The 27,754-nt window shown below is 44.3% G+C and overlaps 1 protein-coding gene across 1 annotated transcript in view; it reads right to left on the bottom strand.

The window, feature by feature from the left end:
* PITPNA (phosphatidylinositol transfer protein alpha) overlaps window positions 1-27,754 on the bottom strand; it is a 41,801-nt gene that overhangs the window by 8,737 nt on the left and 5,310 nt on the right. The window contains exons 3-10 of the mRNA XM_041724675.1: window positions 23,406-23,551; window positions 19,295-19,386; window positions 14,329-14,336; window positions 13,186-13,260; window positions 11,699-11,782; window positions 9,157-9,234; window positions 8,895-9,005; window positions 7,942-8,064 (exon numbers count right to left, since the gene is read on the bottom strand). Of these exons, the coding sequence (XP_041580609.1) occupies window positions 7,942-8,064; window positions 8,895-9,005; window positions 9,157-9,234; window positions 11,699-11,782; window positions 13,186-13,260; window positions 14,329-14,336; window positions 19,295-19,386; window positions 23,406-23,551 (717 nt within the window). The remainder of the gene's footprint in view (window positions 1-7,941; window positions 8,065-8,894; window positions 9,006-9,156; window positions 9,235-11,698; window positions 11,783-13,185; window positions 13,261-14,328; window positions 14,337-19,294; window positions 19,387-23,405; window positions 23,552-27,754) is intronic.

Genomic DNA, 27,754 nt, shown 5'->3' with positions numbered 1-27,754 from the left:
TAAGCCAGCCAAGTGCCCCTATTTTTCTATAGCTTTCGAACATTGTTTTTATTATTAAGTATGAAATAGTCCTTTGATTAAAACAAAAACAAAAACAAACTAGTGGGGCACCTGGGTGGCTCAATGGTTGAGCATCAGCCTTCAGTTCAGGGCGTGATCCCAGGGTCCTGGGACTGAGTCCCACATCGGGTTCCCCACAGGAGGCCTGCTTCTCCCTCTGCCTATGTCTCTGCCTATCTCTGTCTCTCACAAATAAATAAATAAAATCTTAAAAAAAAAAAAAAACACCTAGTAAAAGTATCAATGTCACTATCCCAGTTGTGATGCTGTTAGTTTAGCAATATGTTTGCCATTGGGAGAAGTGGATCTCTGTGCATTATTTCTTATAACTCCATGTAAATCTTACAATCATTTCAAAATAAACAGTTCAAAAAAAAAATAAAGCTAGTAAAAAAAAATCAGTTTAAGGCACTGAAAAGCAACCACAGACCAAACATTCCTGAAGGAAGAGATATGAGTCACATGCAGAATTGTTTTTAGAACCTCCTTAGAAAGCCCTTTGGAAAAGAAATTTGGTAAGAAATAATAAGAGTCTTAAATTCTCTAATTCCACTTGTAGGAATTTATTCTAAGGAAATAATCTTAATCCAAATCCAAATAGTAATCCCCAAAACTGAGTGCACAACAATTTTCATTACAGCATTATTTGTAGCAGTGAGCACCTGGAAACATGAAGGAAAATCCATAATAGGGCAATGAAAGAATACAGAGCAATATGTATACTGTAGTCAGAAACATGTATCTGAAGAAACTCTTTCAGTGGGAAACTTTGTATTTGTTATGATCTTATATATTTGTTTAGAGGAAAAAGTAGGATATACATTTGGCCCATATAGTATGACCATAACTAAGTAAGATAAAAGTGTGTAGAAAGACTTAAAAATGTTTTAGAGCTTGTCTTTAAAGGTTTTATTTATGTATTTTATTTGAGAGAGAGAGAACGTGTGTGCACCATCAAGTAGGGGGAGAGGCAGAGGCAGAGGGACAGAATCTCAAGCAGACTGTGTTGAACAAGGAGCCTGATGCTGGGGCTCAATCCCACGACCTTGAGACCACAAAACCTGAGTTGAATGCCAAGAGTCAGACGCTCAACCGTCTGAGCAACCCAGGTGCCCCTAGAGGTTGTTTTAAACACTCAGAGTACAAGTGATTTCTTTCTGCTTTTCACTACTAAAAAAAAAAAAAAAAAAAGTTTAATGTTTATATATTACCTTAATATTGAAAAATGACACTGTACCTAAAAAGAAAATAAAGTTACTTCCATATTTCAAGGCGTTGGCTAATGTTCCAGGTGATCTGCTAGTCACTGTTGAGCAGATGAAGGAGAATTTAGAATCCACAAAACAACATCATCCTCTAACTACAGGGATCCCTCAGCCTCAAGAGACTGAGCTAGCTCTGCCTCTGCGTGTGCTACTGGAATCTCACTCTCTGCTCTCCTATGGCCCGGCACTGAGTGGTTTCTCTTTATCAGCTTAATTCTCCAAACTTCTATGTACCCCAATCACAAACTGGAAACTTTGGGGAATAGTGTCCTTCCAGGCATTTCATAGCACAGGGACACTTACAGTCTTTGGGTAACCAGTTCAGAGTTTGAGACTCAAAATCTAACAATGGTGGTGATACATCATCCATCTGTCAGAAAGCCATAGGATGGAGCAAGGGACTTTTATATCAAGATTCAGGAGATGAGGAAAGACAGGCACACTGACATGCAAGCATATGGACAGGGAGACTGATGACAAGGAGGCTCAGAGACAGCCCCCAAGGTTGGCCAGCAGAGCAAGGGGGTCATGCAGCCTCTCAGCTACATCCCAAAGGAATGGGCTATGGAAGGACCAGAGGAATCATGGAGCCAACAGGGATGAGAAGGAAGCTCCACAAGGGAAGGCTGGGGAGAAAATGCTGCAGAATTTTACTCATGCACTCTGACACATGTATGTCTGGTGTTTTTAAGCAAATGTTCTAGAGGCCAGTAAATCGTGAGTTTTATCCTAGGGTCATTATCTATAGTGTTAATGGCCAAAGGCCCAGGAGGCACTTGTTCACTGAACTAGAAGGTATCCTCAGCTTCTCGGAGCCTCAGTTTCTCTTATCTATAAAATGAAAATAATATTACAGCACAGGCTGACATGATGATTTGATGACATAATTCATAGAAAATGCTGACCACACACAACAGGGGTATAGTAAAACCTCAATATGATATTGGCTTCTATTAGTAATAAAAATATTTTTATTACTACCATGTTCAATAGATAGTGAGTTCCCCATTAGAGGAGGTGATCAAGCACAAGCTGGAGGGGAAGCTGCAGAGAGGACTCAAACACTGGACATGCAATTGGACTAAGTGATCTTTAAGGTGCCTTCTTCCCAACTTTGAGATTATGAGTCTCTTAAGAGAGCAAGAGCAAAGGAGAGGGAGAAAAGGGGAAGAAGGGAGGGAGACAGATGAACAGACACTGCTCTCCTACAGGCACACATTTCCTGACATTTTTCTTTTTAGGGCAAAGGACTAATCTCTTGATCTCTTGTTTCTCTAATCCTTGAGCCTCATCCAAGAATGGTGAGCCCACCTTCCCAAAGGGACTAGAGTTACAGTAGTGGTGACTGTGGCCTTATAGTCATAATTCACACACAAAAAAATCCAGCCACGCTAGATTACTATGCATTAATAAAAAAACAAGGGTCATAATTCTGATTGCAAATTTATAGTTAATCATGACAGATTTTAACATGCATTTATTGCTATTCCTCCCCTAAACCCTACTACAATGATAATAAAGGAATAAGCAAAAGATGTAAAAACACAAAGACAACAAGAACAGAGGAGACAACAGCAGATAAGAGAGGGTAGCAACATTCTGGAAGATGAAATATGGATGGATGAGTAGTGACTAATTTGCAGAGCAGAAGGACTTAAGTGCTTGTGAGGAGGGGAGCGAAGGACAGACCTATTTGTGCTGCAGGTTCTCCAAAGCCTCGAGAACTGGAAGCACCAAGTATCTTAGAGGGTGGGAGGGCAGGAGGAGCTGAAAACAGGGGACTTATTTGAAAGTGAGAATAAAGAAGTTTGGCTGAGGCATCTGGGTGGATCATTGGGTTAAGTGTCTGCCTTCAGCTCAGGTCATGATCTCAGGGACCTGGGATTGAGCCCTATGTCAGGTTCTCTGCTCAGCAGGGAATCTGCTTCTTCCTCTCCCCATGCTTATGCTCTCTATTTCTCTCTCAAATAAATAAATAAAATCTTAAAAAAAAAAAAACCCACACAAAGAAAACAAAATTATTAAAGACTAAACAAATACATAAAATGTTTTGAAATTCAATAGATGAGAGAGAAGTTAACATTGGAAAGTATCTTCCAAAAAGCAGACAAGGGCAGCCTGGGTGGCTCAGCAGTTTAGCGCTGCCTTCAGCCCAGAACCTGATCCTAGAGACCAGGGATCGAGTCCCACGTCGGGCTCCCTGCATGGAGCCTGCTTCTCCCTCTGCCTGTGTTTGTGCCCCTCTCTCTGTGTATCTCATGAATACATAAAATAAAATCTTAAAAAAAAAAAGAGCAGACAAAAAGGGAAAGAAACCATAAGTAAACTAAGTCAATTCATGAGGTCTGACTTCTAACTCCTAATAAAAATTCCAGAAAAAGGACAAAGAAAACAGAGGGGAGGAAATTATGACACAAAGAGAAATTACAATATAAAACATTTTCTAAAACTGAGGAGACCTTGGGGCACCTGGGTGGCTCAGTCAGTTGAGCGGCTGGCTCTGGATTTCAGCTCAGGCCCCCTGTTGGGTTCTGTGCTCAATGCTTCTCCCTCTCCCTCTGCTCCTCCCCACCCACACTTGTGCACTCTCTCCCATAAATAAATAAAATATTTTTTTAAAAAACTAGGGGGACATTTAGATCCTTAGTTTTTAGAACTGAGAGGAAGCAAAATCAATGAGGTTGGACTACATCACTCGCATTATTACACAGCGTGCATCACACACCAACCAGACTGGATCACTGATGTAAAGACTCAAAAACAAAACTTAAGGACAGAGGTACATAAAACTAAGCTAACAAAAGGGAAGGAGACAATTAGTAACTTCTTAGCTTATTTTTTCCTTATTTATTTATTTGTTTATTTATTTATTTATTCATTCATTCATTCATTCATGAGAGACACACAGAGAGAGAGAGAGGCAGAGACACAGGCAGAGGGAGAAGTAGGCTCCATGCAGGGAGCCCGATGCGGGACTTAATCACGACTCCAGAATTACGCCCTGGGCTGAAGGCAGGCGCTAAACCAGTGAGCCACCCAGGGATCCCCTTTTCCCAAGTTTTTATTTTTTTATTTTTATTTTTTTGTTTTTTTAAGATTTATTTATTTATTCATTCAGAGAGAGAGAGAGAGAGACAGGCAGAGACACAGGCAGAGGGAGAAGAGGGCTCCATGCAGGGAGCCCGATGTGGGACTCGATCCCGGGTCTCCAGGATCACGCCCTGGGCTGCAGGCGGTGCTAAACCGCTGCGCCACCGGGGCTGCCCCTTCCCAAGTTTTTATTTAAATTCCAGTTAGTTAACATACAGTGTAATATTAGTTTCAGGCTAACTTCTTAAAAAATCAAAGAGTTTTCCAAGAAAGGAAGGAATATCAGGAGCAGACTTAAGCGCTCAGTTGGGAAAAAGAATGACAAAGTTGTCATAATATAACACTGAATAATTAACTCCAAATTGTGATACTGGAGAAAAGAAAAGAGAATGTGAGTGGTAGGTGGGGTATAGGAATTAAATCTTCCATACGATAAGTCTACCATTAATATCTAAAGTGGAGAACTGAAGAATTAAGCACCTAAGTATAGTCTTTGGAAATACGGGGGTAATTAACAAAAGAAACAATTATGAGAACTGCAAGGGGCTGCTTTTGGGGTAGAGGGACTCCAGGCACAGGGCAGAGGAGGACAGCTTCTTCCTTGCAAGCTGGGATATCGTCTGAATTTTAAAACTATAAAAATACTTCTGGAGGTAATGTTTTTGTTTATGGCAATGATTGTCATGATGATCTCACAGGTATATACTTATCTGAAACTCATTAAGATGTATACATTAAATATGTGCACAGGGCGCCTGGGTGGTTCAGTTGGTTAAGCGTCCAACTTTTGGCTTCGGCTCAGGTGACGATCTCAGAGTAGTTAGATTCAGTTCTGCATCAGGTTCCTCACTGAGCATGGAGCCTGCTTAAGATTTTCTCTCTCTCCCTCTCCTTCTGCCAGCCCCCAACCCTGCTCACACATACTCTCTCTAAAATAAATAAGCACAGTTTTCTTTTTTCTTTCTTTATTTTCCTTTTAAAGATTTTATTTATTCATGAGAGACACACAGAAAGAGAGAGGCAGAGTCATAGGCAGAAGGAAAAAGAGAGAGAGAGAGAGAGAGAGAGAGAGAGATTGAGAGTCTGAGACATAGGCAAAGGGAAAAGCAGGCTCCATGCAGGGAGCCTGACATGGGACTTGATCCTGGGATTCAGGATCATGCCCTGGGCCGAAGGCAGTGCTAAACTGCTGAGCCACCCAGGCTGCCCTCTTTTTTTTTTTTTTTTAAAGATTTTGTTTGAGAGAGAGAGAAAGAGAACACAAGCAGAGGCAGGGGCAGAGGGAAAGGGAAAGGGACAAGCAGACTCCCCGTTGAGCAGAGCCAGATGTCGGGCTTGATCCCATGACCCAGAGATCATGACCTGAGAGCCTAAACTGAGAGTCTGATGCCTACCTGCCTGAGCCTCCCAAGCACCCCTGCGCAGCTTTCTATATGTCAGTCATACTCCAAGAAAGTTTTTTTTTTTTAATTAAAAATAAAACTATAAAAATAAAACTTTGATAGAAAGACTTTTAGAAGGAGGAAAAAAAAACCCAAAAGACAACTAAGTCAGAGGTATAGTTAGCACACAAAGGTCCAGTACAGCCGCTAATGGGGTCAAAAGATGTCCCTCAATGACACAGACTTGGTTTTGCTTTCTCTTCCACTGCAAACTATTTAAAATTCCAATTCTTTTTTTAAATTTTTATTTATTTATGACAAATAAAAATCATAAAGATTTTTAGAGAGAGAGAGAGAGAGGCAGAGACATAGGCAGCGGGAGAAGCAGGCTCCATGCACTGGCAGCCCGACGTGGGATTCGATCCCGGGTCTCCAGGATGGCGCCCTGAGCCAAAGGCAGGCGCTAAACCGCTGCGCCACCCAGGGATCCCTAAAATTCCAATTCTAAAGTGGGTTTCCTGCATTTGCAGTTTTCCTGGAGGACAGTGGTCTTCTAGGTTTTTGGCACAATTCTCCACAGAATGGAGAAACATGCAGAGAGAGGCAGGGGGTTAAAAAAGACCTCCCTACTGGTGAGGGCTCCCAAACTTTGGGCCTGAGGGAGGCAGATCCAGTAGTTCCTCTGGGGAGTTTTTCCAGCTCCAGGAATTCAAATTGTACCCAAAGATAGAGAGGCTATCTGTAACCGCTTCCATGAATCCTGATTACTTTAGGCTGGCCTTGGTCAGACAGTGGGTGGCTGAGGCTCCAGGGTAAACCCCAAAGTCTCTACACAACTTTGTTTGGTAACTTTTTTCCCTCTTTTGGGGGCCGGGACAGGGGTGACCATAACACCTAGGCCTCTCTCTTACACAGTTAGAAACATCAGAGTCCTAGACATTAAAAATTACCACTTCTTCAAGATACCTGGCAGAAGAATCAGGAATTGTGTCCAAAATCCTGCCACTTCCCTGCCAAATGTAGCTGGATGACTAACCAGCACATCTGTCTTCAACAGGAACTAAGGAAGGAAGAACTCCTGGCCCAAGCCCCGCACAGTGAGGTGGGGGCACCACAGTCACTCAGGCCTGGGTCTCATCGGAGGCACTGCTGGGGAGCTAGGCAAGGCTGCGCAAAGCACTGTCTGCCTGACATCTGGCTCCAAGGCCAACCCCACCAGGACAATGAGAGAGAAATGGGTGGCAGTTATGAAATAGAGCTTTCTGCCTTATTTTTAGCCCTGAGAGGGCAAGAGGGCCCCAAATGGCATTTAAGGGAGGAAAAGAAGCCAAGTGATTTAGAGCTATGGCTCTTACCCTGACTGTAGCACCTGCAGGCTATATGACCTTGGACACGGAGTTGGGACTCTCAGAGCCTCTACCTCTTCATTTGAGGGTGGCAATGACAGTGGAGTCTCCTCATAGGTACAGTGAGGATCATGGGAGATGGTGTATGAAAAAGTCCTTAGAATGGTGCCCTCACACACAGTAAGTATTTGAACCTTATTTACTAAAGATCTCCTCAGAGTGAGCCTCACAGAGAAACATACCCAAATGAGGCAGAAGTGTTAGGCCTTCAACTCCCATGAAGCAGACAGCCCTCCTCCTTGGATCCATGCCAAGCCCTCCCTTCCCCCAAAAGAGCCAAGGCTCCAAACTCTAAAAATAGCTCAAAACAACTTTATAGAGTAGTTAATTGTGTGAATGCTGTTGCTGTCCTCTGTGGGTGACATGCATGGTACTCATGAATTGGGCCAGCCGGCCTCCTACCAGGGTTACCTCCAATCCTGCAGCCCAGCGGGACTACCCCCACCCCACCAGTTCCGAAGAACCACTGCAGCAATTACTCATTTGGCATGCAGCACACACTGCCATATTTGTCTCTCTGAATATGCTAAGACCTCAGCTAGACTGCAAATTCAGGAGCACCAGCAGTTTTCTTCCTTATAGTTCTACACTACCTGGCACTAGACCTTACTCACATGGACAGTGATATGTTCCCAGAGCCACAGGCGGTGCCCTCATGAACTGCCCCACACAACAATCTCCTTCATGGATTTACTGAGTTGAGCCCAGGAGCCCAGTCTCCTCCAGGAGCCCACTCACCTCATCCAGCTGTCTCTTCGTCTCTTCTTCCATCCTTCGGATATCGTCCATAGTCAGGTCAACCCACTTATCGAGCCAACAGAACAGCTGCCTGTGGAAGTTTGTAAATAGACGCCTTTCTTGCTACAAAAAAAGGAGGGAACCTAGTTAGAACCCAGAAGGTAGAGGCCACTGTTGCAGCTCCCCTCCCATGATCTCCATGTCAATAACCCCACTTTCTTAAAGGGGTGAGGAGAGGTGCTAGCTGGCTTCTATGGATGAGCCCTCAAGTCCCAAAAGTCAGTGACTTTTGCCCTATTGCGACAACAGGTATCACTTCAAGAAGGAGGGAACCCCCTGGAGAGGATGAGTGCCTACCTCACAGCTAGGCCCCTGTGCCCCAAATCCTACCCAGACAGGCAGCCCATGAGCTCATAGTTCAGCCAAGGCCCAGAAACAACTGTGCCAAGTTTCCCTCTTGTCTCTGGAGCCTGAGGCCATGTTAAAACTGGCCAGCAGCCATGAAAGGTGGCTCAAGAGGGAGGCTGTCATCAAAGAAAAAGCTATAAAAATGCCTTGGGTCTGTCCAGTTCAGGGATTCAGGGCACTGGAAAATTTGGCTCACAGGGCCTCTTGCCTTTGGTTTTAAGAAGAGAGAAAGACTAAGTTTCATCTGCAGTTCAGTCATAGCAAGCCCCTTCCTGTTTCCTTTTTTTTTGGCTTCAGTTTCCTTCCCTGTCACATGTGGTACCCCTGGATAGACAGCATTAAGCAGTAGGATAGTTAAGTGAAAGGGGAAGTGGGGGTCTGGGAAATCAGACTGAAATATTCTGATGTCAGCCACAGTAGGACACAAGTCACACGGGTTGTACGATCTTCTCTTGTTGGGCAAAATCCCCTCCCTCCCAACACACACACACACACACACACACACACACACACACACGGGGGAAGGTCTCACCCTGGTCACTTACCTTATGTATAAAGTTTTCCACTTTGTTCTGCAGGCCCCACCACTTGAACTTGACAGTAACCAGTTTGTATGCACACATGTATGGGCAGTCTTTCTGATTTACAAGTTCTTGCTGTATTAGAGACACACATATAGGCAGACAGGTAACTAAGAGGGCCAACCTCTGGCTCTCCCTTAGCCTACCCTAGCCATTCCCCTCCACCCTGGGAAGAGGTCTGCCCATGCTATGCCCTGTCCCCTGGTGGTGAGGGTGTGAACTGCACCTTCCAATTTGGGCCCAAGGGTCCTCGGCCAGTTTTGATAGATTTAAATTTTGCTGGGTCTTCCTCGGCCTTGTAGTCCTGAGAGAAGTTGTAGAATTGGAGTTGGGGGAGGAAGGGAGAGAAGGAGAGAAGGAGGGAGACCGAGATTAGATTTTTCCATCAGAGTACACTTCATACTAGTCTTAAAGCTGCTGGTATAAAGAAAATATGGGAAAATGTCATAAACAAGATATAGAACTGTTTACATTTGCCTCAGAGGAGAGCTATGTGATTTTTCTCTGCCACGGTTTGTTTTCAATTTGACACCTATGAAAGTGTCACCAGACTGTCCGAGCATGCACGTATTTCCACTGTTTAAGACAGAGATTTTCAACCTGGGATAAGCATTCAAATGACTAGGGAAAGCTTTTTCAAAATACATATTTCTAGGCCACTCCATCTAAAACCCAGCGAGTGAGAATATCTGCAGGTAAGGGCAGCACAGATTTTTTAAACCTCTGTAGGTGATTCTAAAACATGACCCCAGATGACAGCCAGATGAGAACTGGCAGTCAAGCCTGAAATCTTATCCAATCTCCCTCTGGCTTTCTTTTTTTTTTTTTTTTTTAATTGACTTGTTTTAATAAAATCATTACTGGAAATGTCCAATGTATAGAACCTATTTTCTTATGTACTACTGTCAGCCTTATTTCACTCATTTATAATGCTGTGGGTGAATTAATCATAATAAAAGTTTAATATTTGGTTGTTCTTCTGCACTAATATGGGCTTAGGAAAAGCAAACTTACTATATCTACTTAACAAAAATAGTGAAAAAACACACCACACTCACCCACCCACCCACACTCACACACACAAGTCATAAAGTATTTCCCAAAGCTAAGAAGATTATTTATGTGTACTTAAAAAATAAACCTTTTATGTCAACTATACTTAAAAACAAATAAATTAATTCAGTCTTCCCCACTTCTGCTTCTCTCCAATCACATAAAATAACTAGACTTGACAAAATACTCAGAGCCATACTCTTTGCTAGCATTTTTTTTTTAAATTTATTTATGATAGTCACAGAGAGAGAGAGGGAGAGAGGCAGAGACATAGGCAGAGGGAGAAGCAGGCTCCATGCACCAGGAGCCCGACGTGGGACTCGATCCCGGGTCTCCAGGATGGCGCCCTGGGCCAAAGGCAGGCGCCAAACCGCTGTGCCACCCGGGATCCCCTTTGCTAGCATTTCTATTTGAGACATATGAGTATGTTCAGTTTGAAAAAATCCACCATGCTCTATACTTAGATATATTCACTTCGCTTTATGCTATACTTCAATAAAAAGCTTTTTGAAATATCCACTAACTTTTGAGGGTGGAAATGAGGATATTAGACAAGGAAAGCATAAGATGTTTTTCATATCTTTTTGGAAATACAAAAACCAAAATATCTGAAGCACAAGAGCGAGTGGCTCCAGGAAAGAGGGATCATACCCCTGGGATGTGGAGAGCAAACACTCCCCAGAGAGAGCCAAATTCCTCTGCCCTGATCCCAACAGGTCTCTGTCAAATAGGAAGAGTACTGAATGAGCAGCAACCTAACTTTTCCTTCCCTAAAGAAATCCTTCCTGGGAGCACAGCACTGAGCAGGACAGACCAGGTCCCTGCTCTTTCCAAGTTTATGGTCTAGAGCAGTGGTCCTTTTCTAGGCGTATGCTGCTATACTCTGAGAAGCCACCACTAACTTTTTTTTTTTTTTAAGATTTTATTTATTTATCCACGAGAGACACAGAGAGACAGAGACACAAGCAGGGGGAGAATCAGGCTCCATGCAGAGAGCCCGACGTGGGACTCGATCCCGGGTCTCCAGGATCACACCCCAGGCTGCAGGCGGCACTAAACCGCTGTGCCACCGGGGCTGCCCCCACCACTAACTTCTTGTGGGCGAGGCATCTGTCTTTTCATATATTCGGCTGGAACCCATAGAACACAGTCTTCCGAACATAACAGGCAGGCAATAAATGTTTTTTAATTACTGGGTTGGAAAAATGAATTTGAGAACTAGTTTCAGATCAAGTGTCATTTCAGCTGAGCAAATTATCCTCAGAACCTACAATGTCGGGGCAGCCTGGGTGGCTCAGTGGTTTAGCGCCGCCTTCAGCCCAGGGTGTGATCCTGGAGACCCTAGATCAAGTCCCATGTCAGGCTCCCTACATGGGGCCTACTTCTCCCTCTGCCTGTGTCTGTGCCTCTCTCTGTGTCTCTCATGAATAAATAAATAAAATCTTAAAAAAAAAAGAAAAAGAACCTACAATGTCTAGTAGTAATTTCCAGAGCCAAACCAGGCCACTATCTTCCCGGTAGAATTCCCAAGAATTAAGAGAATTCTTAATTCTAATTTAAAAAATAAAACAAAAAAAAAAATAAAAAATAAAACAAACAACAGCCAAGAGAGAACTTCCCTTTGAGCCAAGTTGGGTATGATTCCCTGGTTTCTCTGACACTTAGAAGTTATTTCTGCATCTCAAAGGCAGCCGACCCTGATAAATAGTTCCTACCTTGCTAAGTACTTGGCTTCGATCTGCAATGTCTATATATATGGCTTCCACGTGTTTCCATGCCTCAGGCTCCAGTTTATGCACCTGCAGAAACAAGGAGGACCACTGTGTAGTTTTTGTCAGCTACAAAGCACCCTTTATCCAGAATCAACACCCAGGAACAGTTATTTCCATAGCCACAGATGTGAGATTCCTACCAGTAAAGAATAACAAAGTTATCCAAAGGAATGGGAGGGGCCTGGAGCCTGCTTCTCCCTCTGCCTGTGTCTCTGCCTCTCTCTCTCTCCCTGTATCTCTCATGAATAAGTAAATAAAATATTAAAAACAAAACAAAGGAATGGGAGGAAGGGTTTTAAGTAGATATACGTGTGAGAACAAATGCTCTGATTTCAGCAGGCCAAAACACTCTGGCCTACTGCACTTAAATTATTTCGTATGTTCTCCTTTGTAAAGATTGGCTACAAATACTTGTGGACATATTGCCTGTTTAGCCATATACTGCTTACTTTAATGTGTTTTTTTAAATTATTTATTTATTGATTTAGAGAGATGGAAAGAAAGTGTGTACACACTCATGTGAGCTGGGGGGAGAGGCAGAGGGAGAGGGAAAGAGAGAATCTCAAGCAGATTCCAAGCTCAGCGCAGAGCCCAATGCAGGGCTCAATCTCATGATACTGAGATCATGACCTAAGCCAAAATCAAGAGTCAGATGGTTAACTGACTGAGCCACCCTTGTGCCCCTACTTTGATGCTTTTAAAAAACTTTCTCTTGCTTACCTTCCAGTCCCATCCTGAGTAATGCCACCACTGCCAGATTCCATGCACATACAAACATCCGTGTAGAGAGATTTTTCTTTTAATACAAATGGTAGCACATATACACACTGTTTTGCATCACGCTTTTTTCACTGAACAGTCTATCTTGAAGATTATTCTCTATTGGTTCTTTTTAACGGCTGCATAATATATCACTGTATGGCTGCACCACAGTTTAACAGTGTCTTATTGATGCGCTCTTACATTGTTTTTCATCTTTGGCTACACAGAGAATACTGCAATCAATCTCTATGTGTATAAATTATTTTACACATGTGAAAGCATAACTTACATGATAAATTCTTAGGTGTGGAACTACTCGGGTCAAAAGGACATGTGCATTTTAGAATTGAGGAGTTATCTATAGATAACTCTATAGAGGCTCTACAGAGGCTGTAATCTTCATGTTTTAAAAATACAGTTCCTCTCTGCCAAGAGTTGCATTTAGACCAATCTTAGCTCTACGAGAAGGCCCCATAAGGAGTCTTTGGAGATCATGTTTTGCAAATTAGAGACAGAGCAATCCCATGCTGGTAGGAAAGGTCCAGACACAGGCTGTTAGAATGGGACTATAGAAAAGGCTCTGCAGAGAAGGAGAAGCGGCTGAACAGAGCCTCAAAACCCTACCCTGCAGCCTCGAAGACCCTGGGCTCTTGGGAAGCGCTACTTACATTTTCCTGGGTGCCAAGATCTGGTTTGTGCCAGGTTTCAATTTTAATCAGAAAGTCTTCTTTCATGTATTCATTCTGGAAGAGGGGAAAACACCTTACAGTCACCAGCCTCAAAGTTGGAGAGTAACTATCTCACATTACTGATCGTAGTGATTGAGAGACCCTCGCCTCTGCCTTAAAGTAACAGCTAATTTGACTAGGAGCCCACAGGATTCTAGGGGCACATTATCTTGTTCAATCCTCCTCCTAGCCTACGAGGGCTGTAGTAATATCATCCTCATTCTACAGATGAGGAAAGTGAAGTTCAAAGAGGGGAGGGGACTTGTCCAAGGCCACAGAGATGATGACAGAGCTGGGCCTCAAAACCAGATTTGTCTGACTTCAAAATCCATGTATTTAACCACTTGGTCGTCTTGCCTTATGCACAGAGCACTAATGGTTAACATGAGAAGGAATATTCCCACTCAACCAAATGTTCACCAGCACCCCATCCACCAGCCAGCCTTTTGCTGAGGCCTGAAGTTCTCTCCTCGTCAACTGAACTCTTGGTGCTTCCTTAGTTCTGTTTAAAAATGGGATGCTACTTGAATGAGGCACATATTAACCTCTGAACTCCACGGCAGAATTTAGGTTGGCAGAAGCCGCCTCCATCTGGCAGCAGGGACAGGCACCTGGATGAGGGTGCTGAAAGGTGGAGAAAAGGGGTGATGACACAGGGGGTGGACACAGAAAAGACACCCTGATGACTTCAAATTTTGCCAATGGCCAGCATTCCCTGGGGTGCGCAGATGCGCACGTGGGAAAGCCACAATCAGGTCAGTTGAGCTAGTTTCATAAATCCTGAGAAGGCATGACATGGGAAGGGCAGGGGAGAGCCTTGAGTCATCCTGCACACATGAGACCCACAGCCTCGACTACAGGACCTACCCCACATGCCAATGGGGCTTTAGGCCAGAGACTACTTTGCCAATTGCCAGATTTCTCAGTAGGGGCAAAAAGATGAAGCTTCACCAACGCCAGCCTCCTGACAGGACAGGAATACCCAGGAACCTCCACAGCAGTGACATTTTTATTTCTTCTTTTCTTAAAGATCCTTTACAACCCTTCCACCATCCCTCCCCACCCCCCATCAAGAATTCTTACCGTAATAACTGCTCCAAGGCAAGGACGTGGAAAGAAGAGAGAAAAAGATTAATGAAGCTGAGTAACTGCCCCTCACCCCCAGGGAGCATGGCAGGAAGGAGTTCTCCCCTCCCTGGGGCTTAGTCCAGGCACCCTTCAAGCCCTGCAGGTGCATCTGGTACCTCAAATGTACCAACTTCAAGTTCCCCTCACACAGAAGTCCCAAGAGACCCAATCCGGAATTTCAATACAGTGACGCCACTATCTGTCCCCAAGGCACTCTCCAGCTGGGCAAGGAAAGGGGACTGGCTCTGCTGCTTCGAAGCACTGAGACCCACTACTCTGCCCTCAGAGCATCACCTGCTGTCCCACCACCTCCTGTAGCCCAGAGAGGGCACTTCTGGCCAGGCACTGTCCATCTGCCTTCTGCACACTTCCTCTCACTGTAACCAAACCTCGCGCCCTCTGCACTCCTGCTCATTGTAATGAGACCCCCTTGGAAAGCACGGTTCAATTATTTATCAGAGAAAATGACTGCAGCTCTAATGTCACTGGGGAACAAACCAGCTCTCCTCCTGACAACAGTCTAGCTCACTCTGTACCCTCTGAGCTTAAGAGTTATCTCAGTTTCTAACAGCCATATTGGACATTTATGGGGCTAACAGTCTAACTCTGTAACTCCAAAACTAAAACTAAGGTTACTGCTGAGATTAAGATGCAGAAAGGATGGGGTGCCTATGTGGCTCAGTGGTTGAGCATCTGCCTTTGGCTCAGGGTGTGATCCTGGGGGTTCCAGGATCGAGTCCCACATCGGGCTCCCCATAGGGAGTCTGCTTCTCCCTCTACTTGTGTCTCTGCCTCTCTCTGTGTGTCTCTCATGAATAAATAAATAAAATCTTAAAAAAAAAAAAAAGATGCAGAAAGGTTTGAATATAAGGGATAAGGTCTGCCTTGTATAGAAACAATCCAAGAGACTACTAGTCATTTCCCTGTATCTGATAAAAGATATTTGCAAGAAAGTACCAGGTTAAGATTATAATTACACGGCCTATTGAAGTAATTGCCCTGTTATCAGCTTGGAGAAAATCAGTTAACATAAAAGGAAATGGTGGGTATGATATCTATTGAATGGAAGTCCAAAGAGGCCAGGTTGGCAGAAATTCTCCTGTGCTGTACTGGTGGCCATGGCCTCCGGCTGCCTATGTGGCACATTTAGCAGCCCCATCCCCAGAATAGAGACAGTGATGTTAGCCAGGCCCAGTCTGATGACAGGAGCCATTAAGGTTCCCCAACTAACCACCTGATTCTGAATCCACATTCTCCAAGCAATCTTCTAAGTCTGGCCTCTGTAGGGACAGAATGTGCTAATCAATGGACACAGGAGTCTGATCATTTAAGCAAATGGGCATATCCACTACATGGTGGCATTCTGAATATACTTTGGTTTCCCAGGTAGAAGAGTTCACAAGGGAAAAACACCCTAATCAGCAAACAGGAACATCTAGTGTCATTAGTAATTCTGTATTTCGATATAACTTACTATATTGGCATTTGGGGTTTTCATACATTAGTCTTTCCTAGACCCTAAGAAAAGGATCCACTCAGTTCTGACAAACTAGGTTTCTGAACCTATGAGGGTGTTGACCCTCCCTGGCCTCTAACGAACCTGGGCAACCAAACAATCTCCCCCAACCAATTAAGACCATTTCCTGGGACGCCTGGTGGCTCAGCAGTAGGGTGTCTGCCTTCGGCGAAGGGCATGACCCCGGGTCCCTTAAAAAAAAGAAAATTTCCTTTTCTTCAAACTGCAACCCTGAGTACATCAGGAAATCCTTTGCAGTTGGGAAATACAGCTCTCCAAATAAGACTAATAAGGTACTTTAAAACCATGGCTCAGTGAGATGTATTCAGGCCAGGGTTAAAGGTTAGAGGTAGACACAGAAGGAGAAACATTTATCTCCCTCTTCCTATTTTCATTCACAGCCGAGCCCCCTCTTATCCTCTCTTCCTGTCCCAACCCATCAGCAGGGGGAAGAAAGAAAAAGAAAGAAAGAAGGTAAGAGGACAGAAAAAGCTGATAGCAGAGTATTACAAATCCGTTTTTGTTCCATTTAGAGTAAGAGCAGAGCCTTCTAAAAGACATGTAGACTTTTACCCTATGCCCCTTTATCCATTCTCACCTCAAACTTTAATCTACTGCAGCCAAGCTAAGGAGTTTGAACTACTGATCTTTCTCCCACCAATCCCCACAGGGGACTGGAAAGTAGCCTTCTTATTTCTACCTCTGAGTTTACTTATTTTTTAAGATTTTATCCATTTATTTCAGAGAGACAGAGAAAGAGCCCACAAGTGTGTGTAGGGGGGGGGGCGCAGAGGGAGAAGCAGACTCCCCACTGAGCAGGGAACCTGATGTGGGGCCCAACCCCTGGACCTTGAGATCATGACCTGGGTTGAAGGCAGATGCTTAACCGACTGAGCCACCCAAGCGCTCCTCTATCTCTGAGTTTAAAAGAGTAATGTCTAATAAGGCAGATCTAAGATTCAACATATTGATTCTATATGATGGAGGGTTCTCACCATGAGGCTGGCGCCCACTGAAGAAAACACCTTCCTTCCCCTACTCCCTGCTTCTCCTCTTCACTGAATATTTAGAAATTATATTTTTCTTCTTTTGGCCAAGGATCAGCACTATGTGTGAATGAATACTTGATATCTAGAAAAATGCCTGTGTCAGCTGTAGTATGACACAGAGGACAGAGGCATCTCTCAGCCGGCACAAGACCTGTTTACAGAACACTGACTCAGTCATGGAAGAGTCCATGCTATCTGTTGGCTTCCGTTACGCCAAGTTGGTTAAGGTTCTTATGACACATGCTCTATGGCAACCATCCTGGATATAAAGAAAATTCACCTTTGGCCCTAGACCAGACACACCTAGGCACAGTGCACACTGTCTTTAAAGAAAGTGTGTGCTTATCTCCTTTCTAAGAACTTAACAACTTCCTGCTCAATGTTTAGGGAGTAGAGATGTTTGCATTTTCAGCTACATCACTGAAACTGTAAGTGCTACATATATCCCAGGTTCCACCCATGATTGTACTTCTCCTGATACAAGGTTCTTGAACCTCTGTAGGGCCACTGAAGATTGAAGAGAACAATCATTGTGCTCTAGACTTTAGTCATTCCCAAAGTCCACAGGATAAGGACTACATAGGTGGAGCATACTCACCAGACACAATTTAGGGAGTCCAACAAATATGTAACAGTACACGTAAGTAGAGGCTGGCAGGAGAGCCTCAGAGCCAGACTGCCTATGCCAACAAATGTCAGCTGGCTAGAGGAAAGGCCATTCGTGTCAAGTTCCAGGAGAATGCTAAGGATTGCCGCCCCCCCAACCCACCCCATCATGGACATGGATCAGTACTAGCCCTCAAGACCTAGGAATCCTAAAAAGCTAAGAGTCCAAACTACTCAAAGGGAATCCTAAAATGTCTAGAATGGAAAGTTCTCTTCCTTTAGTCTTTCCTATCCAGAAAACCCAGATAAGGGACTAGCCAAGATTATTGGGACAATAATTTCACTCCTACTCCCACCTTAAACTATAGAACATGCTGATTTTGTGTTAGCCATCAGTTCAGGGCCCTTAGTACTGACCTCCCCACTCCTCATCTCCTACACCTCTCAAATGTGACATGCATATTCTGTGTGTTATATATTTAGGGGATAACTGTTTCTGAATCTTTTGTCATAGAAAATTAGGTTTATTTTAACTTTTCCTCAACAAATCAGGATTTCGTTGCTACATTTTCTTGGTATCTAGGCCTGGCCCTCCCCCCAGGGCAAGAAAGTCACCCTTAGAGGTCCTTTCCTATGACTGCCTCTCTCAAGAGCTCCTTGGCTGCAAAGCTGCTTTCCAAGCCAAACCCAAATATATTACATGAAACTGGAAATTTCAGGATCTAACAATAAGTGAGTGGCTTATTTTTTTAAAAGATTATTTATTTATTTATTCATGAGAGACACAAAAAGAGAGGCAGAGATAAAGGCAGAGGAAGGAGAAGCAGGCTCCATGCAAGGAGCCCAATGTGGGACTCGATCCCGGGAATCCAGGATCAGGCCCCAAGCCAAAGGCAGACACTCAACCGCTGAGCCACCCAGGTGTCCCAAGTGAGTGGTTTAATAAGATCATAGTACCCTCATAGAATGGAATACTATGCAGATATTACAGATCTAAAAAAACAGTAGACTACATAATGACACGGAAAAAATTCTAAATAAAAAATAAATCTAATAATTAGTATGATTTAATTTAAAATCTGTCTTAAAAATGTGTCTGGAAATACACATATAAGGATTATAAAAAGACACTAAAGGGATCCCTGGGTGGCGCAGCGGTTTGGCGCCGGTCTTTGGCCCAGGGCGCGATCCTGGAGACCCGGGATCGAATCCCACGTCGGGCTCCCGGTGCATGGAGCCTGCTTCTCCCTCTGCCTATGTCTCTGCCTCTCTCTCTCTCTCTCTCTGTGACTATCATAAATAAATAAAAATTAAAAAAAAAATAATAAAAAAAATAAATAAAAAGACACTAAAATGTCAACAGTGACTATCTAGAAATGGAAGGATCCTGGGTGATTATTTTCTTCTATTTGTATGTAGTTTCCACAATTTAAAGAGAGAATACTACTTCCGTAATCGGTAAAAGCAATCATATTTATTATACCATTCCAAGAGAGGCTGGTTCTGTACCATCGCAGGCTGTGACAACTACAGGTGGTTCCCACTCAGCTGGCTGCCAAATTGAACTAGACAACACACACACTCACCACCAGCCTGAGGGGGTTCCCCAAGTTCATCCTTTCATTGGCTTAATCTGGAAAATGAAGGTGGGACCCAGCCCTAATTCACTGCCCCCTTTGGGGCCTACTTGACCATACCCTCTGTCTACCTTAGGGCCCAAACTCCAGCTTCTGGCCAGGTCTGCACTTACCAGTTCTGCAATAAGGGTAGGCATTCCATGCTTTTTCATGTATATTCAGGGCTCCCTCTGGGGCTAGCATTCGAACAAACGTGGGCACTTTGCTGTGGTAAGAAAAAGGGGTTATGAAGAGGAATGGAGAAGAGAGAAGACAATGGACTTTTACATCACATTCTTTGGGCCACAGCTCTAGCTGCTTCAGTGGCACTGGCAAGCAAGTTTCCACGAGATAAGCAGGTTACCCTTCTGTGTGAGAAGCTACCAGCTGAAGCCTGACACCTAAGTTCATCGGGCTATTAACATCCATCCAAAACTCATCCCAGTGCCTCACCACCCATCAGAACAGGACAACAGGTGGGACCTTTGGCTACTTGCCATGGCTTATTGGTTCTTACATTATCATGACCCATTTTTCCTGAGCTCACCAGGCCCAGGGAATTATACTACATACTGCAAGGATGGCATACCTTCAAGAGTGGACCAGTCTAGGTTTATAGGCCACATTGTCTGGCTGATGGACTTGGAATATGGAATCCAAGATTATCTAATCTGCTATTATCAGTTCTGGGAGGCCAGGAGGGCTTCAGGGCCATCTGTCTCCCAGGACAAAATATTTCTTCTAATCAATTCTTTTTATCTCAGGTTACAGAACAGCATATACATACAGTATGAACCTTTTTTTTTAAGGAGCAAATATTCCTCTTCCCTAGTTTTTAACTGGTAATCTATGCAGTCTTTAGTAGGCTCCAACAATCTCCTCAACTTTAGTGCCTGAGGCCTTAACACAAAAGAGCAAAGCCCGGCACTCAGAGCAACCTTTTGAGATTCATTCACTCACTGCCACACTCATTCAAGTAAGTCTCCTGTGTGCCAGGCACCAGGATACTTACAGAAATCACACAGACATGGCTCCTGACTTCATGGAGCTTACATTCTAGTGGGAAGTCCATCTAACCAGGCAGAGGACAGCACTGTTAAGTGTGTGCCACAGTGGGTGAGCACAGGGCTCTGGGGGACAGAACACTGGAACAACATGGTGTGGGAGGCTCCTCAGGGAAAGTAAGAACTAAATGAATACGCAGAGTAGAACATGAGTAGACCTGAGCTAGATAAAAGGATGGGAATGGGGTGGGAAAAGCTGGGAGAAAGAGAGAGAAGTTTGGAGTAGCTGATGTAAGGTATGAGGCAGGGAATATAAAAGAACATGCAGAGGCTGGGTCATAAAAGATCTTGTAAGTTATGTCAAGAAGGAGTATGGATTTTATCCTACGGGCAAAGGAAAGCCATCCAGATCTATTTAAGCCACCAACATATCTACCTTTGGACAGAACACTCAAAGTTGTGCAGAGAAATGGAAAGCAGGGCGAGCAGTTAGAAGCCACTTTAGTAATCCAACCAAGAGATGATGGAAGGAAATGGAAATGCTGGAGATACTAAGGAAATGGAGTCAAAAGGACTTGAGCTGATATAAGGGATGAGGAAGAGGGTGGTGGGGAACCCATGGTTCTGACTGGGGCAATAGATGGCTGACAGGAAGGTTCTGATTCTAACGAGGAGAGGTGATCAGGGCATTCAGCACTGCTGGTTTTGATTTGGTCTTTGCATTTGAGTGCTTTGGGATTAAATAACGAGTGGTAGTGGCAGCTCAAAGTTTACCCCTCTTTTAAAGAAGAGGGTAAGACAAGTCCCACCTTCATATGTACAGACCTTCTGACACTCTAGTTGGACCAATTGAGTCATAAGGAACCAATCGGCCTCTTCTACCAACCTGTTTGCAAAGTCCTCCTATGCACAAAAAACACAAATGCATTATGAGAAAGGCATATCCTGAGCCTTATGCTAATCAATTGCTAATGGCTCAGTAAGGATTGGCTGGTAGTCAACTCAGAGTAGGGATGGAGGAAGATGAAGAGGAGATATGGAGGAAAAAAGAGAACAATGGCAAGGAAACAGGATCACGGTGAAATTTCCCCCACTTCAGTGTTGCTCTCCTCCTGGTTCCAGCACTCACAAAATCTGTGGCTCCTCTGGGCTAGCACTTTTACATCTCCACAGCATCAGACTATACTAAATCAGAGATTTTACCAAATGAAAATAAGTGAAAATAATTTTCAGTTCAGTGACTATAAATTAAAATTCTGGGGGTACCTGGGTGGCTCAGTGGGTTAAGCATCTGCCTATGGCTCAGGTCATGATCCCAGGGTCCTGGGATCGAGTCCCATGTCAGGCTCCCTGCTCAGTGGGGAGTCTGCTTCTCCCTCTCCCTCTGCTATTCTCCCTGCTTGTGCTCTCTGTCAAATAAATGAATAAAATCTTTAAAATAAAATAAAATAAAATTCTGGTTTATGTTGCACAGCAATGTGAATGTATTTATTGTCACTGAACTTTAAAAAAATGTTAAAAGATGGGGATCCCTGGGTGGCGCAGCGGTTTGGCGCCTGCCTTTGGCCCAGGGCGCGATCCTGGAGACTCGGGACCGAATCCCACGTCAGGCTCCTGGTGCATGGAGCCTGCTTCTCCCTCTGCCTGTGTCTCTGCCTCTCTCTCTCTCTCTCTCTCTCACTGTGTGCCTATCATAAATAAATAAAATTAAATTAAAATAAAATAAAATAAAAAATAAAAAAATGCTAAAAGAAAGAAGAAAGAAAGAAAGAAAGAAAGAAAGAAAGAAAGAGAAAGAAAGAAAGAAAGAAAGAAAGAAAGAAAGAAAGAAAGGAAGGAAGGAAGGAAGGAAGAGGGAGGGAGCCACCTAGGTGGCACAGATAGTTAAGTGTCCAATTCTTGGTTTCGGCTCAGGTTGTGATCTCAGGGTCATGGCATTAACCCTTTGGAGGGCTCTTCACTTGGCTCAGAGTCTGCTTAGGATTCTCCCTCCTGGGATCCCTGGGTGGCGCAGCGGTTTAGCGCCTGCCTTTGACCCAGGGTGTGATCCTGGAGTCTTGGGATCGAGTCCCACATCAGGCTTCCTGCATGGAGCCTGCTTCTCCCTCTGCCTGTGTCTCTGCCTCTCTCTCTCTCTGTGTGTCTCTCATGAATAAATAAAAAAAATAAAAAATTAAAAATTAAAAATTAAAAAAAAAGGATTCTCCCTCCCTCCGCTCCTCCCCTTGCTCTCTCTCTCAAATAAATAAATCTTTTAAAAAATAGTAAAAATGATGACTTTTGTGTTATGTACACTTTAGCACTGTTAAAAATATATATATCAGGTTTACTTTTTCCAATACTGGATAGTTTCTAAGACTAGCTTGGTTCAACTTCCATTCAAGCTGCTGTATGTTTACTATGGCTTTCAATGTCCTTTACGTCAGCTTATAATTTCCTGAAATATTACTGTTTCAATTAGAGATTCAGCAAATTTGTGTGGTTTGCTATGGATTTTGGTATATAAATCAGACTCACTTTTAAATATTTATGCCTTTGATCCACATAAAGGTGCCAAAATTTCTCTGGTAACTGATTTCACAGTATCAGAATTTAAAATACTCCCTGCCCCACAATTTCACTTTTAGGAGCACTTACTATAAATTTATACACATAAGTACAGCAAAAGATTTGTGCAGGAGGAATCTTATGAGAGTACTGTATGTAAACATCTGGAAATTACTATAAATATCTACCAAGGGAGGACTGGTGAAATGGGCTATAGCACATCTGTATAACATATTCTAAAAGAATAGGACAGAATATGCTGACACTGAATGACAGCTATGGTTTTACAGGTAACAAAGGAGCAAAGTCAAGAATCATATGTATAGTTTGATCACATGTATGTAAGAGAATAATAAATGAAATGGAACACCCATTTACACACACACACACACACACACACATACACACACACACACCCCTATATTCATAGACAACTAAGAAACTAAATACTAAGAAACCAAATGCTACCACCTCTGAGGAGTAAAAGCCTGGTTGAGGCAAGGCAAGTATTTTATTTAAAAAAAAAAAAATCTTAAAAAAAAAAACTTAAATGAGCGAAGAAGTGCCACTTACACCCACTCTTACAGGTGAAGCAACCTAAGAAACCAGCTAATAACCCAGAAACACCCCCAATTATCCATAATCTCCACTTCAATACCTGGCTGCCTTTTGGCTATGCTGCTCAGCCACATACCTCTGTAAGTGGTAGATCTTGTGTGTGTACTGGCCTTTCTCACCATCCTTCTCATAGGGCTCATTCACCAGGACCTCCACACCTTCACCGCCGCCCGTTTCATTTTTGCTGGCCTCAGCCACAGAATACAGCTGCCCTACTTGATACTAAAGGAACAATGAAACAGGAGTTATTGTGAATGCAGAATCTTCTCAACAGGTGAGAAGTAACCATCCAGTTAGATCACTCTGGGATTCCTCTGCATCCAAAACCTCATTCTGCAGTTCCACATGGGACCTTGCCCGAATCCTACAGCAACTATGAACACTGCTCCATGGCCTTTCTTTAGTTGTCAGATGTGTTTAATTTAATCCTTCCCATTTTTATATCCTCCATCAAGGCTTAAGGAGGCAGGTGAATATGCTTAACCTCACATCACCATCCAGAAAACACATTATAGAGTCCAAGGTAGCTTTTTCTCTGAACCTGCCTCTGGTATTAAGACCCTAAAACAAGATCTTGGTTGGGTGCTAGAAGTCTCTTTATCCCATTCATTTAAACAGATCCTAACACATGACTTCTTGTCAAAGAAAGTTGCCCAGTGCTCTGTGAAATCCACAACCTCGGGCAGCCCTGGTGGCACAGCGGTTTACCGCTGCCTGCAGCCTGGGGTGTGATCCTGGAGACCCAGGATCGAGTCCCCTCGGGCTCCCTGCATGGGGCCTGCTTCTCCCTCTGCCTCTCTCCCCTCCCCCCCACCCCGTGTGTCTCTATGAATAAATAAATAAAGTCTTAAAAAAAAAAAGAAATCCACAACTTTTTTTTTCTTTTTTTTTTTAATTTATGATAGTCACACAGAGAGAGAGAGAAAGGCAGAGACACAGGCAGAGGGAGAAGCAGGCTCCATGCACCGGGAGCCCGACGTGGGATTCGATCCCGGGTTTCCAGGATTGCACCCTGGGCCAAAGGCAGGCGCCAAACCGCTGCACCACCCAGGGATCCTCCACAACCTCTTCTGAAACTGGCTCATCTACTTGTTTTTTCTCCAGTGTTGGGCAGCTCATCACCCTGCCAGCAACTCAGAGAACAGTCTTGCAGGCAACCAAACCTGATGCTTTCCAAATTCCCGGTATGGCTGAAGCAAGTGCCCTGCTTCCTATATTGGATAACAAAGATTCCTACCCCACAGTATGTACTAATCCCAATTTGACAAGTACAGTCTCTGTGTTGCCATCTTACTAGATGAAAAGAACCTAGTTTTCCTTTACTTGGGTCATAGGCCACCCTGCCAAGTCACTAGTCAAGATTACTGGCCTCCTCTAACCCCCTCAGGCCAACTCAGTGTTGGGACCAATGTCTGCCCAGGCCTGGCCCTTCTGCTCCCTCCTCTTTGAGGGAAGCTGTTCAGAGGGAAAAATAAGACAAAAAGAACGGACAGCAACAATTAATGCAGGAAGTTACATTTAAGGCAAAGGATGCATTCTCCCTATCACCACCAATACCACCAGGCATGACAGCTTAGGGAGTACGAGGGGAAAAAAGGTTTTTGATTGTACTGCGGGTGTCAAGGTTTTCCTCACTGGCTACATCCCCTCCCCAAACGCCCCAGTACTCCCAGGAGTGACAGACAAGGGTTTTCCACCCGTTGAGATTAAAATAGAGAGGCTGCCTCTCTGGGCAGCTGCCACTTAAACCACTGTCGGCAACAGCAAGGAGCAGAGGCAGTTTCCAGAGCTGCTTCACCTTGGAAGCCTGCTTTTCTAGGCAGCTTCATAAGCACTGCAGGGAAATTTCTGGGTGAAGTCTGGAAGGGGAAACAGCACACCAGCACAATTCACTGTTCACCATGAAATAGAAAGAGCCCTAACTTCCAAAGTAAAAACCCAGTACAAAATGCCAAGGAAAGGCCCAGGAAAGTGATCAAGGCTCAGTTAATCCCATAAAGAGGAACATCTGGGTGAGAGCCAGTCACCTTGACCTTGCTAATCCTGAGCAACATCAGTGCTGCCTCAATGCCCCCAGGGAGCACCAAGCTGTCTCGGTGCCTTTCCAAGTTCACCCCCTGGCTGAGGCAAAATGAAAACCTCTATCAAGTGGGTCAGGGTTTGGCTAAGCCAGGGGGTCCTAAGAAGGAGCACTAATTCTGTTTTAGGGAAAAGTCATAAGAACGTCTAACCACTAACTCAGCAATCCTAAAGGGCAGGCTAAAGAAAGGGCCTGGTGGAGGGGACTGGGTTGTCTGTCAGCTGGTGGTTCTGCTGAGGGGGGGTGGGGGGCAGGCAGAGACTAATCCCCTTCATTTGGTTCCTCATCAGATGCAGGAATCAGAGGGCAGGCTCTAAGAGGATCATTCTGTTGGGCTGGCATCTTCCCCCTTAATCTCTCTTGATATTCTGATCCTTTAATCCCAATGAGACAATTGAAGGCAGTTTTGTTAATCCAAAGGGGTTAAGTAAAACTGGCCTCCATAAGCTACAAGTGAGGGACATTTTTTATGTCAAAGGGTTCCCTGTGGCATAGCAGCTCCATACACTGGGAAACAGAAAGCAGCCACATTGAGATAAGGGTGGGAGGTCAGACCATTAAATCAGATGAAGAGACCCAAGGAGACTGGGATTCCAGCCTCCTCAGGCCTCGGACAATGGTGCCTGCCCTTGTCCCAAAGAACTAAGACACTCAGCTAAGAAAAACAGAGACTATCACTTTGGCAACCTGGGAGGGGGAGCTCAGGAAGATGTAGCAGGTGGGCACAAGACACTGACATGAAACATCACTGTGACGAACTGGCACAGCTGTGGGTCTCACTATATGACCCTGTCATCCCAGGTACCACAGGGGGATGGTAGCACAAATCTGTGGAAATGGGAAGTAAACCAGCTCTGCCCATAGGGAAAGAGTGGGCCTATCTAAGCCAGGAACAACTGGTGCACACACCCTTCAAACAGCTAGGGCTTTCTTGCTCTGCAATAGAATGCCTAGAAACCCTGGTCCATATTAGGCCAAAGGCTCTGGCCAGAGAGAAGCTAATTCCACCCCAAAATATTGGTTCAGATCATCAAGATGGCTATAAAGCCATGGCCTTCTCTTTCTTCTTTTTCCTAACCTACATTAGAAAGACCTGAGGAGGGGCACCTGGTTGGCTCAGTGGGAAGAGCAGGAGACCCTTGATCTCAAGGTCATGAGTTCGAGCCCAAGCCCCACATTAGGTGTAGAGATTACTTAAATTAATTAATTAATGTAAAGCAAGCAAGCCCAGAGGGCCTCAAATCAAGGTCTTCAATTAGGAAGTGACTCTAACAGTCACATGATGCTGGGCTGTTCCCAGGGGAACCAGGAGTCAGGTTGGGGCTATTGATAAAGACTGAAAAGGCTGATCATTACTCATTTCTTTTTTGGCTTCTCCATTCAAGATGTTCTGATCTTCTGGAACTAAGGTTCAAGTCATCAAAAAAAGCAGCTCCAGGGCGCCTGGCTGGCTTAGTTAGTGGAGTGTGCAACTCTCAATCTAGGGTTTTAAGTTCAAGCCGCACATTGGGCATAAAGATTACTTCAAAATAAAAAATCTTAGAAAAGCAGCTCCTGCTTCACCCTGCCCAGGCCATGCACTTGCTTTCTCAGTAGTGGTTTCTAGCTGAGAGCAGGTTGACCATTCCCAGGTGGAGAGATGAATCCTACCAAGCGTTTACTTGGCAAGCTTCCACTTAGACTTTAGGCTCTTTACTCTGCTCCATCACTTCCTCAATACTACAAAAAACTTGCCAATTGCAGGTGCTCTCCATTTTTGGCCCCATCATAAGTAGCCAATACAGGCTTAGTACAGAGTAGCCAATACAGCTCCCAAACAGTGCTGGCTCTTCTGGATTGGCCATGCTTCTCAGAAACATTTCCACCCTGGTTCCATCGAGATACTTCCTATGAAAAGATCCACTCCATCGCAAAATGCCACACTGAGGTACTCCTGAGTTTTGGGAGACATCTTCCTGCCTGGCAGGTAGGATCATCCCGTACAGCAGAGAGAGAATTACTGGACCTCGAAGTGCTGAGTTTCAGGGCAAGAGACATGCTGGGCCTTCTTGCTTGGCCTCCTGGTTTGGAAAATCACTACTTTTATTTTTCACAAAGAGAGCAAGGCCCCCCAAAAAGGTGGGTTAATAGGACCCCTAGGCCAATACCTGTCAGCCTAAGCATATAGTTCCCAGAGCCCAGGGACATGTCAGGTGCCTCCAAGACAGCAACATCTATGTTCCCAAAACTCCCAGAGCATGTTCGAGGCCAACCTCTGGCTCCTTCCCCCAGATCGCCACAGCTCTTATCAGAGTGTAGCCCATCACTGGAGACAATCCTCTAGGGGGCCAATGCCAACCCCCCCG

Source organism: Vulpes lagopus, chromosome 12 (genome assembly GCF_018345385.1).
Source record: "Vulpes lagopus strain Blue_001 chromosome 12, ASM1834538v1, whole genome shotgun sequence".
NCBI classification, from domain to species: domain Eukaryota; kingdom Metazoa; phylum Chordata; class Mammalia; order Carnivora; family Canidae; genus Vulpes; species Vulpes lagopus.
This window is presented reverse-complemented; position numbering and strand designations above follow the sequence as displayed.